Source organism: Cyprinus carpio, unplaced genomic scaffold, assembly GCF_018340385.1.
Source record: "Cyprinus carpio isolate SPL01 unplaced genomic scaffold, ASM1834038v1 S000000168, whole genome shotgun sequence".
Taxonomy (NCBI): domain Eukaryota; kingdom Metazoa; phylum Chordata; class Actinopteri; order Cypriniformes; family Cyprinidae; genus Cyprinus; species Cyprinus carpio.
In genome coordinates this window covers 798,640-817,820 of record NW_024872919.1, presented here as the reverse complement: position 1 = coordinate 817,820, position 19,181 = coordinate 798,640, and the positions used below count along the sequence as shown (strand labels likewise).

The 19,181-nt window shown below is 44.1% G+C and overlaps 2 protein-coding genes across 3 annotated transcripts; both read right to left on the bottom strand.

Annotated features, from left to right (window-relative positions):
* Window positions 1–1,336: 1,336 nt before the first annotated feature.
* On the bottom strand, window positions 1,337–10,775 carry LOC109063435 (ADP-ribosylation factor GTPase-activating protein 3-like). The gene is given in 16 exon segments (XM_042753868.1): window positions 1,337–1,903; window positions 1,990–2,123; window positions 2,208–2,295; window positions 2,385–2,499; window positions 2,583–2,678; window positions 2,759–2,884; window positions 6,760–6,890; window positions 6,977–7,117; window positions 7,297–7,343; window positions 7,429–7,483; window positions 7,575–7,658; window positions 7,767–7,847; window positions 7,962–8,093; window positions 8,181–8,253; window positions 10,055–10,173; window positions 10,627–10,775. Coding segments are annotated over 16 exon segments (1,509 nt in total). The 5' UTR covers window positions 10,696–10,775; the 3' UTR covers window positions 1,337–1,885.
* Window positions 10,776–12,117: 1,342 nt separating this feature from the next.
* LOC109063456 (protein kinase C and casein kinase substrate in neurons protein 2-like) lies at window positions 12,118–16,789 on the bottom strand. 2 transcript variants are annotated; one of them, XM_042753861.1, is made up of 9 exons: window positions 16,166–16,789; window positions 15,738–15,773; window positions 15,467–15,619; window positions 14,760–14,935; window positions 14,466–14,586; window positions 13,349–13,455; window positions 12,574–12,690; window positions 12,252–12,433; window positions 12,118–12,181 (listed from the first exon to the last, which is right to left on the bottom strand). In XM_042753861.1, the coding sequence occupies exons 1-9, from the start codon at window positions 16,475–16,477 to the stop codon at window positions 12,126–12,128; spliced, it is 1,260 nt and encodes a 419-aa protein (XP_042609795.1). In that variant the 5' UTR covers window positions 16,478–16,789; the 3' UTR covers window positions 12,118–12,125. The 2 variants fall into 2 exon arrangements, with proteins under 2 accessions (XP_042609795.1, XP_042609796.1); XM_042753862.1 differs by lacking the exon at window positions 15,738–15,773 and having other exon boundaries at window positions 16,166–16,777.
* Window positions 16,790–19,181: the final 2,392 nt, after the last annotated feature.

Below are 19,181 nucleotides of genomic sequence, written 5' to 3'. Positions count from 1 at the left end.
GAGCCCCGAACATTATCAGGAAGGCTATTCCAGAGTTTGGGAGCCAAATGTGACAAAAGCTCTACCTCCTTTAGTGGACTTTGCTATCCTAGGTACTACCAAAAGTCCAGCGTTTTGTGACCTTAGGGAGCGTGATGGATTGTAGCGTGGTAGAAGTCTAATTATGAACACAGGAGCTAAGCCATTAAGGGCCTTATAAGTAAGGTATAATATTTTGTAACTGATACGGAACTTAATAGGTAGCCCAGTGCAGAGACTGTAGTATTGGGGTAATATGATCATATTTCTCTGACTTGGTAAAGGACTGCATTTTGGACTACCTGTAGCTTGTTTATTGATGGATGCAGGACAACCACCTAGCAGTGCATTACAATAGTCCAGTCTAGAGGTCATGAATGCATGAACTAGCTTTTCTGCATCAGGAACAGGTAACATGTTTCGTAGCTTGGCAATGTTTCTAAGATGGGAAGAATGCTGTTTTTGTAACATGGGAAATATGATTTTCAAAAGACAAGTTACTGTCTAATATAACACCCAGATTTTTTGACAGTAGAGGGATACCCCAGATTTTTGCCAGTAGAGGAAGTAACAGTACATCTGTCTAGTTGCAAATTGTAATCTACGAGATTCTGTGTAATGTTTTTTCTGGTCCAATAAGTAATATCTCTGTCTTATCTGAATTTAATAGGAGAAAATTATTGGTCATCCAATCTTTTACATTTTTAACACACTCTGTTAGCTTAGATAATTTAGAAGTTTCACCTGGTCTTGTTGAGATATATAGTTGAGTATCATCAGCATAACAGTGGAAAAAACTAATCCCCCCCCCCCGTATTTTCTAATGATATTACCAAGGGGCAAACATGTATATTGAAAATAGCAGAGGACCTAGGACAGATCCTTGTGGCACTCCATATTTTACTGGTGATAAATGAGATGACTCCCCATTTAAATAAACAAAGTGGTAGCGATCGGACAGGTAGGATCTAAACCATCTTAAAGCCTGCCCTTGGATACCTGTATAGTTTTTGTAATCTATCTATGAGTATGTCGTGATCGTGATTTTTCGATGGAGAATACTAATGTAATACTTTATTATTTCACTATGACACCCGTTACTTTTCTCTGCGCTGTCAGGACTGACCAATCACAGCTGCGTGTGATTTTTCGATGGAGAATACTAATGTAATACTTTATTATTTCACTGTATTCTGCTCATTTATGTATGATTAGTATCTGTATAGGATTGAAAATTAGAGTCAGTGGTTTTTTTTTCAATTATGACAAATAAACAAGTAATCCATAATGGCTGTAAGTGAACAAAACCACAGTCCAGTTATTTTTCAAGTCTGATCTTTATTGAATTAAACCAATTAACCACATAAATCACCCACGAGTTCACTGACCCCCCGTGTTTCATACATGTTCATAAGAGACAAAGCAAGATAAACACAGATATGATAAACGAACACAGATAAGGCAACGAGACGAATAAGGCTTCAGGTAAACGATTGTCACGTTTGTAGTGTGCGAAACGACCCGAGACGAACCTCTCATCATCTTCATCATCGCACATATCCTCTGCTACATTACACATCATTCATATAAAGCTTTTCTATGAGAACAACACGAGTATTGTGCCGTTTCTGACATTACTGTAGGACATACAGCTGGATTATAGTGCAAACGTTTCACTTCAAATAAAGATGAGTTTTGGTCCCCAAGTGATCAAATAACAACTCGTTTCAGTCCAAACTCAAGCTGCGGCATTAAACAAACAAAATCCCCAACAAACCCACCGAGTAAATGATAAAGATATAGGGCTAAGACAAGAGAGGCGAGCGCTGGCTTGAGAGGCAGGTTCTTCAGGAGCCTGGAGACGATCTCAAGTGTTGTAGCGGTCCTGCGGGAGCACACACACACAGAGAGATCAGCGTAAACCAGACAGGGTCAGATGAGGGGTGAGTTACTGTTAGTGCAGTCACTGACCTGTATGGAGGACACGACTCCGCTGGCCATCCCCGACAGCTTCCCGGCCACCGAGCGAACGCCGCTCTTGAACTGCATCATGTCTGGCACGGCCGGCAGGACCCTGCTCAAGCTGTAGGAGCCGGAGGACGCCGCTGAGACACACACAGGACACGTCAAACCAAAACAATGATCCCCAGATAGATGACCAGCAGGCCAACTGACTACTAATCACACACCTGCTGCCTTCTTCTGCTCGTCGAACAGATCGGCTGAGCTGATCGCTGAACTGCCCGAGAAATTCTCCAGCCGCGCTCGCACTTCATACTGCAAGCAGAAAACATGAGAAGAACAGTTAACTACACACAGCTCGTGTTGCTCAGCGGCGTTCGGTGGATGTGCTCACAGCGGCTCACCTCTGCATTGTCCTGCTTCCCAAAGAACATGTCTGATGAGATGGCTTTGGCGTTGGCGAACTTCCTCTGAGCGTCATCAGAGACGGGCTGTGGCTCCTTCCTCCTCGCTGACACCCTGAGAGCACACAAACACGGAGTTATAATGACAACACGTGTCAGGTTTATGCCAGTGTGGTGCAGTCCTAACAGGCCTCTGACCTCTCGTCCGCGTCCATGTAGACGTCAGTCTGCTTGGTCGCTCCCTTCCACTGAGAGAAGAACAGATCCGACGATCCCGCAGGTTCATCCAGGAGCCTGTGAGAAGAGTCAGGACACACTCATAAACACGGAGCGGGAGACACTAACCGCTCAGAGCCTCAGGAATGAAGCATCACCTGGAGGAGAAGCGCCGGTCCTCCTGCTCCTCGTCCTCCTCATACACTCTCCTGCTGGAGGAGCTCGGAGCCGGAGACTCCTGCTGGATGATCTGCATGTCCTCCATCACCGAGTGAGACAGACCACTGGAAGACACAGCAGCCTTAGCCCTGCCCACACTCACCCTCACTGGTCAAAATCACACTCCGCCAGTGCTGGACCAAGTGCACTGATCAAGTACTTGAGTAAAAGTACAGATACGTATAACAAAATACTACTCCAGTAAAAGTACTCCTTTTTCAATTTGACTCGAGTGAAAGTACAAAAGTACTGATTTATTTAGCTTTATTTAGCAATTTTATATAGGCTAATTAATTGAATTTTATATTAGCACGTTTTTTTTTTTTTTATAATCCTACTGCTCAAAATAACTGGGATTTTCTCAAAATAACCACTACATGAAGTCAAGATATATTTGTGTTGTTGATATGGACTACACTGACGAGAGTGATGTAGTAATGTTCACTGTGAAGCTTACACTGTGATGTACCTGAGAGAAAACAGATTTGTGACCCTGTACCTACAAAACCAGTCATAAGGGTCAGTTTTTCAAAAATTGAGATTTACGCGTCATAAATCATCTTTCCATTGATGTGTGGTTTGTTGATGTGTTGGTTTGTTAGGAGGGCAATATTTGTCTGAGATACAAACTATTTGAAAATCTGGAATCTGAGGGAGCAAAAAAATCTAAATATTGAGAAAATCATCTTTAAAGTTGTTCAAATGAAGTTCTATAATTAATAATTAATCCTAAAATTTGACATTAGTAACTTACTTCTAGCAGCATCAGTCGCACGCGCGCTCACAAGATCTCCCGGTTGTGAATTCAGTTCACTGGAGACTCACACTAAACGGTTCATTTGAATCAGTGAGTCGTAGACTCTAGAACAGCTGCAATCGGATCATTATAATTCGTGAATGAATCGTTTGGTGCAATTTGCGAACCGATTTAAAAGCTTCATTGAAAATAATCATTTAGTTCTTGAATCAGACAGCGCTTCTGCATCTCGGAGCATGTGATATATTATAAGGAGTAACCATATGTTTTATGAAATGTAGTGAAGTAAAAAGTACGATCTTATACTTTGGAATGTAGTGAAGTAAAAGTAAAAGTTACTCGAAATAAAACTACTCCAGTAAAGTACAGAAACTTGAAAAATGTACTTAAGTACAGTAACGAAGTAAAGCTACTCCGTTACTGACCACCACTGCACTCCGCCCACACTCCCACCTCACTGGTCAAAATCACACTCCGCCCACACTCATTGGTCAAAATCACACTCCGCCCACACTCACCCCTCACTGGTCAAAATCCCACTCCGCCCACACTCACCCCTCACTGGTCAAAATCCCACTCCTCCCACACTCATTGGTCAAAATCACACTCCGCCCACACTCACCCCTCACTGGTCAAAATCACACTCCGCCCACACTCATTGGTCAAAATCACACTCTGCCCACGCTCACCCCTCACTGGTCAAAATCACACTCCGCCCACGCTCACCCCTCACTGGTCAAAATCACACTCCGCCCACACTCATTGGTCAAAATCACACTCCGCCCCACACTCCCCCCTCCCTGGTCAAAAATCACACTCCGCCCACACTCATTGGTCAAAATCACACTCTGCCCACACTCACCCCTTACTGGTCAAAATCACACTCCGCCCCACACTCATTGGTCAAAATCACACCCCGCCCACACTCATTGGTCAAAATCACACTCCGCCCACACTCCCCCACTCACTGGTCAAAAATCACACTCTGCCCACGCTCACCCCTCACTGGTCAAAATCACACTCTGCCCACACTCACCCCTCACTGGTCAAAATCACACTCCGCCCACACTCATTGGTCAAAATCACACTCCGCCCACACTCCCCCCTCACTGGTCAAAATCACACTCCGCCCACACTCATTGGTCAAAATCACACTCTGCCCACACTCACCCCTCACTGGTCAAAATCACACTCCGCCCACACTCACACCTCACTGGTCAAAATCACACTCTGCCCACACTCACCCCTCACTGGTCAAAATCACACTCCGCCCACACTCACCCCTCACACCCCTAAAATCACACTCCGCCCACACTCATTGGTCAAAATCACACTCCGCCCACACTCCCACCTCACTGGTCAAAATCACACTCCGCCCACACTCCCCCCTCACTGGTCAAAATCACACTCCGCCCACACTCACCCCTCACTGGTCAAAATCACACTCCGCCCACACTCCCCCCTCACTGGTGGTCAAAATCACACTCCGCCCACCCACACTCACCCGTCAAAATCAGACTCCGCCCACACTCCCCCCTCACCGGTCAAAATTCACACTCCGGCCCACACTCCCACCTCACTGGTCAAAATCACACTCCGCCCACACTCACCCCTCACTGGTCAAAATCACACTCCGCCCACACTCACTGGTCAAAATCACACTCCGCCCACCTCACTGGTCAAAATCACACTCCGCCCACACTCATTGGTCAAAATCACACTCCGCCCACACTCACCCCTCACTAGTCAAAATCACATTCCGCCCACACTCATTGGTCAAAATCACACTCCGCCCACACTCCCCCCTCACTGGTCAAAATCACACTCCGCCCACACTCATTGGTCAAAATCACACTCCGCACACACTCACTGGTCAAAATCACACTCCGCCCACCTCACTGGTCAAAATCACACTCTGCCCACACTCACCCCTCACTGGTCAAAATCACACTCCGCCCACACTCATTGGTCAAAATCACACTCCGCCCACACTCCCCCCTCACTGGTCAAAATCACACTCCGCCCACACTCATTGGTCAAAATCACACTCCGCCCACACTCACTGGTCAAAAATCACACTCCGCCCACACTCCCCCCTCACTGGTCAAAATCACACTCCGCCGCCCACACTCATTGGGTCAAAATCACACTCCGCCCACATTCACTGGTCAAAAATCACACTCCTGCCCACACTCATTGGTCAAAATCACATTCCGCCCCACACTCATTGGTCAAAATCACACTCCCGCCCACACTCCCCCCTCACTGGTCAAAATCACACTCCGCCCACACTCATTGGTCAAAATCACACTCCGCCCACACTCATTGGTCAAAATCACACTCCGCCCACACTCCCCCCTCACTGGTCAAAATCACACTCCGCCCACACTCATTGGTCAAAATCACACTCCGCCCACACTCATTGGTCAAAATTACACTCTGCCCACACTCACCCCTCACTGGTCAAAATCACACTCCGCCCACACTCACCCCTCACTGGTCAAAATCACACTCCGCCCACACTCACCCCTCACTGGTCAAAATCACACTCCGCCCACACTCACCCCTCACTGTCAGAATCACACTCCGCCCACACTCACCCCCACACTGGGTCAAAATCCACACTCCGCCCACACTCACCCCTCACTGGTCAAAATAACACCTCCGCCCACACTCACCCCTCACTGGTCAAAATCACACTCCGCCCACACTCACCCCTCACTGGTCAAAATCACACTCCGCCCACACTCCCACCTCACTGGTCAAAATCACACTCCGCCCACACTCCCACCTCACTGGTCAAAATCACACTCCGCCCCACACTCACCCCTCACTCGTCAAAATCAGACTCCGCCCACACTCACCCCTCACTGGTCAAAATCACACTCCGCCCACACTCATTGGTCAAAATTAAATGCCACTTACATCATATCACATTTGTCAAAACCACTCTCAGCCCACAATGAAATCTCATTGGTCAAAATCAGACTCCGCCCAGATTTACATCTTACAAAAAAACAACTTATTACTTAGCAAAAAGGAACAAATTCAATTTGTCAAACTTTTTTTTTTTTTTTTAAGACAACTAGATTAGGCAAGAAGCTAGAGAAGAGGAGAAAATGCAAAGAAGAGACTGTGTCTTTGGTTTGTGTTTAGGGGTGTCATGGAGCAGCACTGACCTGCGTCCGCCGAAAGCCCATGCCGAGCCGCTCCGCCTGCTCCTGCTTCTTACTGTCCAGACGACTCAACTTCACCTCGTCCTTCCTCCGCTGGACCTCCAAACTCTCATACGCATGGCTCAGAGACAAAAAACTCTACACACACAAAGCGAGCGCAGGATGAGCAGATGCTCATGTGTTCTGGCTGTGAGTCTGATCCTCAGAAGCTTGCGCTCGCTCACTCACTCGGGCTCAGCGCTGCTGCTCTTCTGCGGGCTCATCTCCTCCTGCTGTCTGTCTACAGCCTGAGCTCTCTTCTGCTGCGCACTGAAGCTCTGACTGCTGACCTTCTGAGCGCCCAGACCCGCCTTCCTGCTGCCCACCTGATGCATTCACACACAACAAACAGCTCAAACACTACAGGAACGCCTTTAAAATGTATTTTAATATTCATCATAGAAGACGAGTATTCAAGTCAACATGTGTATGACTGCATTTTAATGTATTTGTGAATAATAAATGAACAGATGACCCGGTTATGAAGTGCTGGCAGGAAACTCACCGCTTTCTTTCCTGTGGTGTGCTTCTTCTTGATCAGAGAGGACAGATCTGTGAGAGGAGAATCAGATGTTCAGGAGACAAGTGAGTTATGATTCGAGCTGTACGTGTCAGTGAGGAGGAGGATGAGCTTTACCTGCGGCAGATGAAGGAGACACACTGAGCTGCTCCACACTGGGACCCAACCCTCACTCTCACCTGCGCTCAAGAGAGAGACAAAACAGCTTCCAGAGAAACATTAAACATCACCCATATATGAGCACACTGTGTTCCCCTAGTTACTGTACCGTTGTTATTCTTATCCTGAACTTCTTCCTGTGGTGGGCTGGTGTTCATCTGAACTCTGAATCCTTCCCTAAGGGGGGTCTGGGAAAACACAACAAAAGCAGACAGTTTTAAAGGCATGCATATGATGAATTTTCCATGAATACTTATTACATAAATTATGTAACCAATGAAGTGTCATGAAGTCACCTGGGTGTGTTGGGTGAAGAAGTCCTGGTGTTTGTCGAGGGGTGACGTGGGTGACAGAGGAGCCTGACTGTCCAGCCATAACTGAACACACAGACAACAACATGAGCACGATCACGAGCGCTACGAGCTCTGGGTTTTTTCTCTGTGTGCGTGTGTGTGTGTGTGTGAGAGAGAGAGAGAGTGTGTGTGTGTGACCTCGGTGCCGTGCTGTCTGGTGGCCTGCGTGGCCAGACTCTTGATTCTCTCGCGGTACAGCGCCGCTGCTCTGCTGTTGTATTTGGCGTTGGCTGCGTTGGTGATACAGCCGTGCTGACTGAAGAAAGCACTCTGTAGGGAACACACTCACATTAATGCTCCTCACAAACACAGTGTGAGCACACAGGATGCGGATTAGCACTGGTTTGTGACACTCACCGCGCTGGCATTTCCTCCCACCTGCATACAGCGCAGCTGATACCAGGACCAGTTCGAGTCCAGCTCAGTGGACCTGCAACAGAGGTGAGAAAAACTCATCTCAACAACAAGAGTCACAGCAGAAACACTGACAGCACTGTGAAAAAGTAAGTGAACCCCACGACCACATGTAGCAGCGTCGCTGCTGGAGCTATACTGTCGTGACGGAACTGAACAAATCAGATGACAATTTGAATTTAAACACTTTTATTCCATGAAATGATCTACAGAAATTCACTTGTGTCCTGTGCACCCCTACATTTAGTAGGTGATACTGCCCCCTTTGGGAGAACTGTAAGAACTTCTTGCAGGGCTTTTCATATAATTGTCTAACAGAAGTTCTCGGCTGTTCCTCCATGAAGAATTTCAGAATTTACTTGCATTTTTTACCTGATGGAGTGTGAAAGTGTAAAGTTTACTGGATTAAGGAGTGTGAGAGTGTAAAGTTTACCTGACGGAGTGTGAGAGTGTAAAGTTTACCTGATGAAGGAGTGTGAGAGTGTAAAGTTTACCAGATGAAGTACAGTGTGAGAGTGTAAAGTTTACCAGATGAAGGAGTGTGAGAATGTAAAGTTTACCAGATGAAGGAGTGTAAAGTTTACCTGACGAAGGACAGTGTGTGAGTGTAAAGTTTACCTGATGAAGTACAGTGTAATGGTGTGTAAAAAGTTTATATGATGAAGGAGTGTGAGAGTGTAAAGTTTACCTGATGAAGGACAGTGTAATGGTGTAAAGTTTACATGATGAAGGAGTGTGAGAGTGTAAAGTTTACCTGATGAAGGAGTGTAACAGTGTAAAGTTTAGCTGATGAAGGAGTGTGAGAGTGTAAAGTTTACTTGATGAAGGACAGTGTAATGGTGTAAAGTTTACATGATGAAGGAGTGTGAGAGTGTAAAGTTTACCTGATGAAGGACAGTGTAATGGTGTAAAGTAACAGTGATGAAGGAGTGTGAGAGTGTAAAGTTGACCTGATGAAGGACAGTGTAACAGTGTAAAGTTTACTTGATGAAGGAGTGTAACAGTGTAAAGTTTACCTGACGAAGGACAGTGTAATAGTGTAAAGTTTACCTGATGGAGTGTGAGAGTGTAAAGTTTACCTGATGGAGTGTGAGAGTGTAAAGTATACCTGATGAAGGACAGTGTGAGAGTGTAAAGTATACCTGATGAAGGACAGTGTGAGAGTGTAAAGTTTAGCTGATGAAGGACAGTGTGAGAGTGTAAAGTATACCTGATGAAGGACAGTGTAACAGTGTGTATAGTTTACCTGATGAAGGACAGTGTGTAAGTGTAAAGTTTACCTGATGAAGGACAGTGTAACAGTGTATAGTTTACCTGATGAAGGACAGTGTAACAGTGTATAGTTTACCTGATGAAGGACAGTGTGTAAGTGTAAAGTTTACCTGATGAAGGACAGTGTGACAGTGTATAGTTTACCTGATGAAGGACAGTGTAACAGTGTAAAGTTTACTTGATGAAGGAGTTTAACAGTGTAAAGTTTACCTGACGAAGGACAGTGTGAGAGTGTAAAGTTTACCTGATGAAGGACAGTGTGAGAGTGTAAAGTTTACTTGATGAAGGAGTGTGTAACAGTGTAAAGTTTACTTGAAGAATAACCAATTAACAACCTAAAGAATCAAAGATTAAGGATAGTGTGATCGTGTAAAGTTAACCTGATGGAGTGTGAGCGTGTAAAGTTTACCTGATGAAGGACAGTGTGAGAGTGTAAAGTTTACCTGATGAAGGACAGTGTGAGAGTGTAAAGTTTACTTGATGAAGGACAGTGTAACAGTGTAAAGTTTACCTGATGAAGGACAGTGTAACAGTGTAAAGTTTACCTGATGAAGGACAGGTGAACTCCCAGTGAGCGGTGTGTCCCTGAGCAGTCGATGCAGAGAAAGACACCATATGTGATGCTCGCCCAGCTGGGGTTCTTCACAGAGCAGTCAAAACACACCTGACAACACACATCATAGCTAATAAATACAACCAATCCCAATACACATCTGCACCATACTGCTTACTGCAGAATATAGAGTCAGTCTGCCTTCAAATGATCATATAATCAATCAGATTTACAGACTGAAGTCTCAAATCTTAACACACAATCTAGCATTGTTTCTAACATCTATTGTTCCACTTATTTTTATTTTTTTTGCTTTGATCAGTAGAATTACAACACAATATATCTTTTATGAAACACGTTTAGAAATGTTTAGAAAGCGCAGTGTGGATCAGGACGTTTTGTTTGTTTTCACGAATAAAGCTGGTTTAATAACGAGCTCGACGAAGGATCCGTGTGCGTCAGCTGCCATATGTTTGATATAAACATGTGACGTGTCAGACCTCTTCCTCCTTCCCCGATCGGCCGAGAGCAGCGCGGGGCTCGGTGTGTGGAGCTCACTCTCACCTTGTTCGTGGGCACGGAGCGCAGGCGCTTGAGCACGGCGGTGATGTCGTGTTTACTGGGGTCCGTCATGCTTACAGCTGCGGGAAACCGTGAGCGCTGGAGAGTCTGCACACGCTCCCAAAGCAGCAGCGCACTTCCGCCTGCGGTGACGTCACGCGCACGGCGCGCGCTGATTGGCGGAAAACACGCGGACGCTGCACTGACACAAACAGCAGCGCGAGTCATAACAGAGAGACGACACACTGACACGTGGCTATTTTAATGTTTCAAATAACGTTTGTGCAGACAAAATATCAACATATGGGTGAATGAAACAATGTTCTACCGTCATATTTGTGCTTTGATACATGTATATTTAATAAAATGTAATTGTTTTAATTTCATTTTAAATAAATTATTAAAAAAAAAATTTTAGATTTTAAATCCTTACTTTTATTATTGTGATTTTTTAACTGTTATTTAAAGCACTTTGAATTACCATTGTGTATGAAATGTGCTCTACAAATAAACTTGCCTCGCCTAAAAATATACATTCCATTGCAACAGCAGCTACAGCGCATTCAATATATATATATTATAAATAAATATTGTGTGTATATATATATATATATATATGTGTGTGTGTGTGTATGTATGTATATGTAAAATTATAGAATAATTAAATACTTTATATTTAATATTGGCAATAAAGAAAATTGTATGTTAATCCATACATGTATATCAATCAGGAAAAGAATAATTCAGCAAACAGAATTCAATTCTTTTATTGTCAGCTTGAATAAACACCAATGAACTGTGTAACTGAGTTTTGTCATGTGACGTCACAAACCCAACATTCAGAAACATCAAAAACACACACACACACTGAAGTGCATCTGTCACTATAACACCACAACACACCCACACACACACTGAAGTGCATCACACACACACAAACAAACCCAATCCCACATACCACTATAACACAACAACACACACACACACACACACACTGAAGTGCATCTGTCACTATAACACCACAACACACCCACACACACACTGAAGTGCATCTGTGACTGTATAACACCACAACACACACACACACACACACTGAAGTGCATCTGTGACTGTATAACACCACAACACACACACACACCACACACACACTGAAGTGCATCTTCCATCTGCACCCACACGACAACACACACACACACACTGAAGTGCATCTGTGACCCGACCCACCCCCATCCCACAGACACAGGGGTCAGAGGTCAGAGCAGTACAATCATGTCCATCTGCACCCTTATGTTCCTCAAAGCTAACAGCGCTGGTAACTCTCTTTAAAATGGCCCAGGACTGCTGTCCTGGAGAGTGATGAGTGTTGATCTGATGGACTGTTTCCCATCATGCACTTCAGCGCTGTCACTGCAGCCTCCTGTTTCCCATCATGCACTTCAGCGCTGTCACTGCACACGCACCACGCAGTTTAGAGGCAGACGCCGACGTCGCCCACGCTCACCTCACCCCTTACACCAGCCCCGCTCGTCCTCCTCGCTGATCTCCATCAGCTGATCTCCTGCACACACAGTCATGGTCAGACACAGAGCGACGGAGGGGCTGATCACGTGACTTCCTGTGAGCCGTACCTGCTCTGAAGCTCAGCTCGTCCCGGCCCCGCCCCTCGTAGTCGTATAGGGCTCGCACCGGCACACACACCTCACACGGTGAGCACGGCTCGTCCTCGAACGGATTGCTGTTAGTGTTAGTGAAGGGATTCCCTGCCTCCTCGTCAGAGCCGGCAGCCGCCGTCTTCTCTACAGTCCCAGCGCTGAGAGCACAGGAGACAGCACACGCTTCAGACACACGCACACACAAGCCCAGGAGAGATACATGTGCACTCAAGATCAGCTGACGTGTGGCCATGCACAAACACAGACAGACAGAGAGACGAGGCTGGAGGTCACCAACGTTTGAGCCGTCACTTCCTCAGCGACCGGGCTGCTCTCGGACCGCTCCGCCGGCTCCTCTTCATCCTCACCATCCTCATCCTCATCAAACGGGTTTAAGCTACTGGGCACAGGAACGCTGACAGCACAGAGACAGTGTTACATCACACACACACAGGGCTCAGCCAATCACACGGCTCCATTCGCTTCAGATATCACCGGAGCCAGCGCTAGATCACATGACACTTGTTTATAAACACATCAATTATGACAGAACTCAAAACTATGAGATACCGCCTCATGATCACTCAAACCAACATAATGAGATTAACAGTTGAAATCCTGAAGTAAAAAGACAAAGTCATGAGATACTGTCATTATTATGAGAATAAGTCTAAATTATGAGATACTCAGTCGTAATTATGAAACGAGTCAAAATTACAAGAAATTATGAGATAAATCATAATTGAGATGAACTTGACAAAAGTCAAAATTATGACTAAAACAATTAGACTTTTTAGCTCTTCATTTTGACTTTGTATCTCAATTTCAACTTATTCTCATGATAATATCAGTATCGCAGGATTTTGACTTTTATCATAACTTTGACTGTTTCCTCAATTATGAGAGTATAGCTTTTGATCTAATAATTACAGTACAGTATCTCAAGACAGAAATGGGCTCCCACACATTTCTTTACCCAAAAGCACTTGAAATAATAAAACGTGGTGTTCTCACTGGAGTATACACACTATAAGACTCAAGATCTACACACACACACACACACACACACTCACCTGCTGCTGGTTTTAGAGGTCTGCTCTGTCTGCTGAGTCACTCCATCAGCGTGTTTCCTCTTGGCTTCTCCTTGACTGAGTGTTTGATTCGAGTCCATGGACCATTCCTGCAGCACACACACACACACACACACACGGCCCTTCAGCCCTTCATGGCTTTTCAAATCAACGCGTGAAACTGCTTTAAGCTTCTGGTCTCACACAGTCAAAGTGGATGCAAATCAAACTCCAAAATCACCAGAAGCAGCATGAATATCATATCAGTAGTCCATGTGATACTTGTGTATTCATACCATGCTTTATGTGAAGAACAGAGTGAAATAGAAATCTTTTCCTCCACCACAGACTTAGGATCTCATAATTATCTCATTCTTTTGGCCATTTATCTCAATTATGACTTATAGTGTCTCATAATTATGACAATATCTCACGATTACGTTTAGCTTTTTAGAATTATGACTAATATTTAATGATTTTAACTTTTTATTTTGTTCCTTCGACTATTTATCTCATAATCATGGCTTATCTCATAATTATGGCTTATCATCTCATAATTATGAAAGTATCTCATGATGTCAATTTTTTAAAAATACATTGACCTTTTTTATAGTTATAACTTAGTATCTCACGATTTCAGCTATTTATCTCATAATCATGACTTAGTATCTCATAATTACCACAGTATCTCATGATTTCAACTTTTTAATAATTAAATGTAACTTTTTTATAATTATAACTTTTTATCTTGTTCCTTTGACTAGTTAACTCATAATTATGACTTAGTATCTCATAATTGACTTTTTTTCTCCCAATTTCAACTGTAAACCTTTGCCTCCACCAGAGCTCCTCAGTCTCATTTGTGCTGGTGTTAGACCGATGCTATGTGAGGTCCATGACATTATCCAGGCACAGTGAATGAATAAGGTCTTCAATTTCAGTCTGTTCCTGACACAAAGCTTCATCTGAACTGCTGTTATGACACTGTTACGGTGCTCGTGTGTCGGCCCGGTTCACTTTCTCTGTGTGTAACCGAGCAGTGTGAACGCCTCCTTCTGTGATCGGCAGGAGGAAGTCACATGCGTCTGGAGCTCCTGACGGTTCTCTGTGTGTGTCGTACCTCAAACCGAGGCCAGTTCATGGGCATGCCGGGCCCGTGGTTGGAGCGGAACCACTTGAGGTCTTCCTGTGCGTCGGCTGCCTGGAGCGTGTCCTCCAGTGTGTGATAGATGGTTGAGTACCTGAAAGAGAGACACGTTTAGCACGCTGTCATGTGTGTGAGAATAACAACTATCAGACCATCACAGCTGGAGGGTTTGCATGAGAGTGACTCATGCATGCTGGTCTCTGAAGAACAACAGCGCTCCTGTGCGTCTCTATTCAAATGATAACACGACAGCGGTCAGGTGCTCACTTGTGATTGGAGGAGAGGTCGAGGTGCTGCTTGATGACCAGCAGCAGCTCTCTGAAGAAGTGCAGTCTCTTGCCCTCAAACTGCTGCCACTGTTCGAACACCTGCTCCATGTTCTCCTTGTACTGAGGGGTCATCATCTCCAGCTCCTCCAGAGACTTCCTGTAGCGCTCCTGCGTCTGCAGCACCACACAAACACACGCCATCACAAACCATCGAGTCACTGCAGCGGCATTACACACGCAATCATATGCGCATCTGCTGGACCAACCTGAAATTGAGCGTTAAAAATACAGTGATGACAGATTTTGTTGCCAGTTTATACTACTAAAATGTAAAACTTGTTTTAATGTTACTAGTTCATGACAGATGTTATTGTTCATTTGAAATGCATTATTGAAATATATGCATTTTAACACTTTTTGAGCCTAAACGCTTATGAGAGGGTTCATTGCCGATTTGAAATATAGAAATGTGAATACACTGTATAAATACTATTTAAGCACAAAAACAATACTTAAGAGACGGTTCATTTGAGGTTCTATATAAAGAACAGTAACTTTCACTAACTTTCATAAGTTCCTATACAGTGTAAATACTGCAGAAACACTACAGAAAGCAGTTAGCCACTCAACAGAGAGCTCATCTGCATACAGAAGTCTTAAAGGAACATCAGAGAGAGGCGGATGGTGGTTGAAGAGACCACAGACCTTCTGAACTTCCTGCTGGCACTTCTCCACTTTCTCCTGCAGCTTCTTCTTGGCCTCTGGGTTGTTATTCTCCAGCTTGCTTGAACTCTCTCGGCTGGAGGCGGTTTTCTCCTCCTTACAGGCGTTGTGGTAGGCCTTCTTCATCGTATCCACCTGCCGTCATCATTACAGTGAGCCAAACACACATGCCCTCATACAGTGTCAGAGAACACCAGTGGGGTTGTGGGTAATATCAGCTCCAAAGAGCATGCATGCATGGGTGGATGAGCACCTTGCAGATGTTTCTGGGCCACGCCAATCTCACACACTTGACAGAACAGATAAAATGCGAATTTACACTCAAAAGCATAACCACACGCATCTTCGTTCTCTCACATGACTCTCTCATGACTGCACTGACAGGTGTAATGGTCATTTATTATTCTAGATTATTATTTATGTGCATACACAGTTTAGCCAAAGAGAATCAAATATTAGTAGAAACAGAAGTTTTTGAAGGATTTTAAAGAAATCAGAAGTAGATTACATTTTTATTGAGGAATCAAGTAGAATGATAACATACTGACATACTAAACAATTTCATGTGCAAATAAGCTGAACACAGCCATATTTACTGAAGGCTTCAGCTTACTGAACCTCACACTTCCTGACAGTGTTAAGCCTGTGTTTGCTGACTGTGTGGAGTTGTTGTGCTCGTACCTCCTTGAGTTTCTTGGCCCAGGGTTTCTGTGCCTTGCGAAAGCCATCTTCTGCTTCTTTGGTCTCCTTGAAGCCACCAATCATCTGTTTGTGGTAAGCGTCCTTCTGCCAGTTCTTGATTTTCTCCAGGTGCTCTCCCGTCAGTGCAGTCTTCACCTCCATGTGCAGGTCGCTCACCTTCTCGGCCTCGGTCATCAGAGCGAACCACGCTCGCCCCACCGTCCCGTACTGAGGCCCTAGAGGAGACCACACAGACAAGTCTTTATTCAGACGATCAGAGCCACTGATACGCCTGCCTTTGTGCTGCTTCATCCAGATGATGTCCTGTTTGCTCCTAATGAACTGATCTGAGATTCAAGAACATCTCTGGGTCACAAGCAACTGAACCCATTGTTAAAAAAACGTTATATTACCTCTGAAGACTTGTGAAAGGAACATTTTACCGTCATCCTGTGATGATTTAGTTTATGAGTTTAATAACAGAATGAGAGCAGCTCTTGAAACTTAAAAGAGACTGTAGAAGTGCTGAATGAAGATGGCGTAAAACTAAACTAGAAATACACTTAAACAAAATGAAAATCTTAAAATTTACAATAAAGAAATTCAAAGAACACGGCAAGCTTATTTCTCAAACCTTACAAATACTAATACTAATAACCCCTGATTATTATTTAATACAACTGATTCACTAATAAATCATAAAATTTATTATAGTTCTGAGTTATCAAGTTGGAAATGTGAAGAGCTACTTCAGAGATAAAGTTATAAACATTAGATCAGGGATCTGTTTAATTACGCTCCCTCCATTATTATTAGGTGTAGAGAATACTATTAAAATAAGAAAGGTTGTAACAGAACTAAGACCATACACTAAAAAATGTAACAAAACAAATAACACCATCCATTTGTTCCCTTGATCCAATTCCTACCTCTCTTTTAAAAAGTATTTTTTGACTCAATATCTGTTGATATCCTTGAGATAGTAATCACTCCCTGCAGCTTGGCATTTTCCCTTCTGATCTTAATTCTGTCCTAGTCAAACCTGTGTGTAAAAAAGGGAGCTCAGATATTTGTACTCCTAGTAATTATAGACCCATCTCAAATCTTACATTTTTAAGTAAAACATTAGAGAAAACCGTTTTTAATCAGTTGAATATATTCTTAAATGCAAATTCGAAACTAGAGATGTTTCAGAAGTGACTATTTTGGTCTATCTGGAACCGTTTTAAAATTTTTTTTTTTTTTTTTTTTTTTTTTTTTTTTTTTAATCATATCTTAGTGAAAGAACATTTGCAGTATCTATTAATACCTTGTCTGAATATAACAAGGTACCATGTGGGGTTCCTCAGGGATCAGTTTTAGGACCACTGCATTTTAATCTATATATGTTTACCTCTCGGGTCACTTCATCAGGAGGTGTGCATGGTATCTCTTGTCATAGCTATGTTGATTGACACACAGTGTGTGGTTTGTAGCCTTGTCTTCTGATGACCCTGTGAAATCGATACACTCGCAAATTGCATCCAACACATAAATGTCTGGATGTCACAAATCTTCTTACGTAATGTTACCAAAACGGCTTTTATCAAGTAAGACCATTTCTTTCTCTGAGCAACACAGAAAAATGATTGCATGTATTTATAACTAGCAGGCTTGACTATTGTAATGCCCTTCTTTCTGGTCTACCAAAGAATACAATTAACCAATTGCAATTAATCCAAAAAATACTGCTGCTCGAATATTGATAAAAACCAAAAAGAGAGATCATATTACACCAGTATTAAAGTCATTACACTGGTTACCTGTTAGCTTTCCTATTGATTTAAAAAATCTTTTATTAGTTTATAAGGCATTGCACGGACTTGCTCCAGACTATCTTTCAAAAATGCTTATAGTATATGAACCTAGACAGACTCTTAGGTCCTCTGATGTCTTTTCTTCTAACTGTCCTCTAAGCAAAACTAAATGTGGTAATGTAGTTTCAAATCTAAATTAAAACCATATATTTTTTTAGTCTGGCCTAGCTGATACGTTGTAAAGACTTATAAAACCTCTGTATATGGCCATGTGGAGTTGTTTTGCCTTGTTTGTAATGTTTTGTATTTTAATATATCCTAGTGGACCATATTCCTGCAGAGTTCAGCTCCAGCCCTAATCAAACACACCAAACCAGCTAATCAAGGCGCGTCAGACGTGCTAGAAACTTCCAGACGGGTGTGTCGGAGCTTGTCGTTCCTGTCAGCTTTTAAACACAAAACAGATCTCAGATTACAGTGAGCATCACCGCTCACTTCACGTTCACTTCCTCCACTATACGGTTTCCTCCGATGAACCGCAAACCCCCGAATAGTGTGTCTAGGGAGAAGTGAGGGGTCACACTCAGCAGCCTAACCAGGTGTGAGGCCGTCACCACAGTGTCAAACCCTCAGCTGGAGCTGTGTGTGAGTGTGTGTGTGTGTCACCTCTCTCCAGCAGCTGTGTGAGGTGTTTCCTGGTCTGTCAGTGGATCAGTGATGTGTGGTGTGTTGTGTGTGTGTGTGTGCACCTCTCTCCAGCAGCTGTGTGAGGTGTTTCCTGGTCTGTCAGTGGATCAGTGTGTGTGTGTGTGTGTGTGTGTGTGTGTGTTCACCTCTGTCCAGCAGCTGGTGTGAGGGTGTTTTCTGGTCTGTCAGTGGATCATGTGGTGTGTGTGTGTGGTGTGTGTGTGTGTGTGTGCACCTCTGTCCAGCAGCTGTGTGAGGTGTGTTCTGGTCTGTCGGTGGATCAGTGTGTGTGTGTGTGTGTGTGTGTGTGTGCACCTCTGTCCAGCAGCTGTGTGAGGTGTTTTCTGGGTCTGTCAGTGGATCATTTCGGTGTTGTGGGTTGGGTGTGTGTGTGTGTGGGTGTGCACCTCTGTCCAGCAGCGGTGTAGGTGTTTGTTCTGGTCGGTCGGTGGATCAGTGTGGGGGTGTGTGTGTGGGGTGGGTGGGGTGTGGTGTGCACCTCTGTCCAGCAGCTGTGTGAGGTGTTTTCTGGT

What these genes read in the sequence shown, in the direction of transcription:
- LOC109063456 (XM_042753861.1), bottom strand. Translation starts at nt 16,477, where the DNA reads ATGAAGCAGCACAAAGGCAGGCGTATCAGTGGCTCTGATCGTCTGAAT. An exon ending in GGCCCAGAAACATCTGCAAG is followed by an intron (nt 15,620 to 15,737) that starts GTGCTCATCCAC and finishes TGATGACGGCAG; the next exon opens with GTGGATACGATGAAGAAGGC. An exon ending in CGAGCTGAGCTTCAGAGCAG is followed by an intron (nt 12,182 to 12,251) that starts GTACGGCTCACA and finishes CTGTGTGTGCAG; the next exon opens with GAGATCAGCTGATGGAGATC.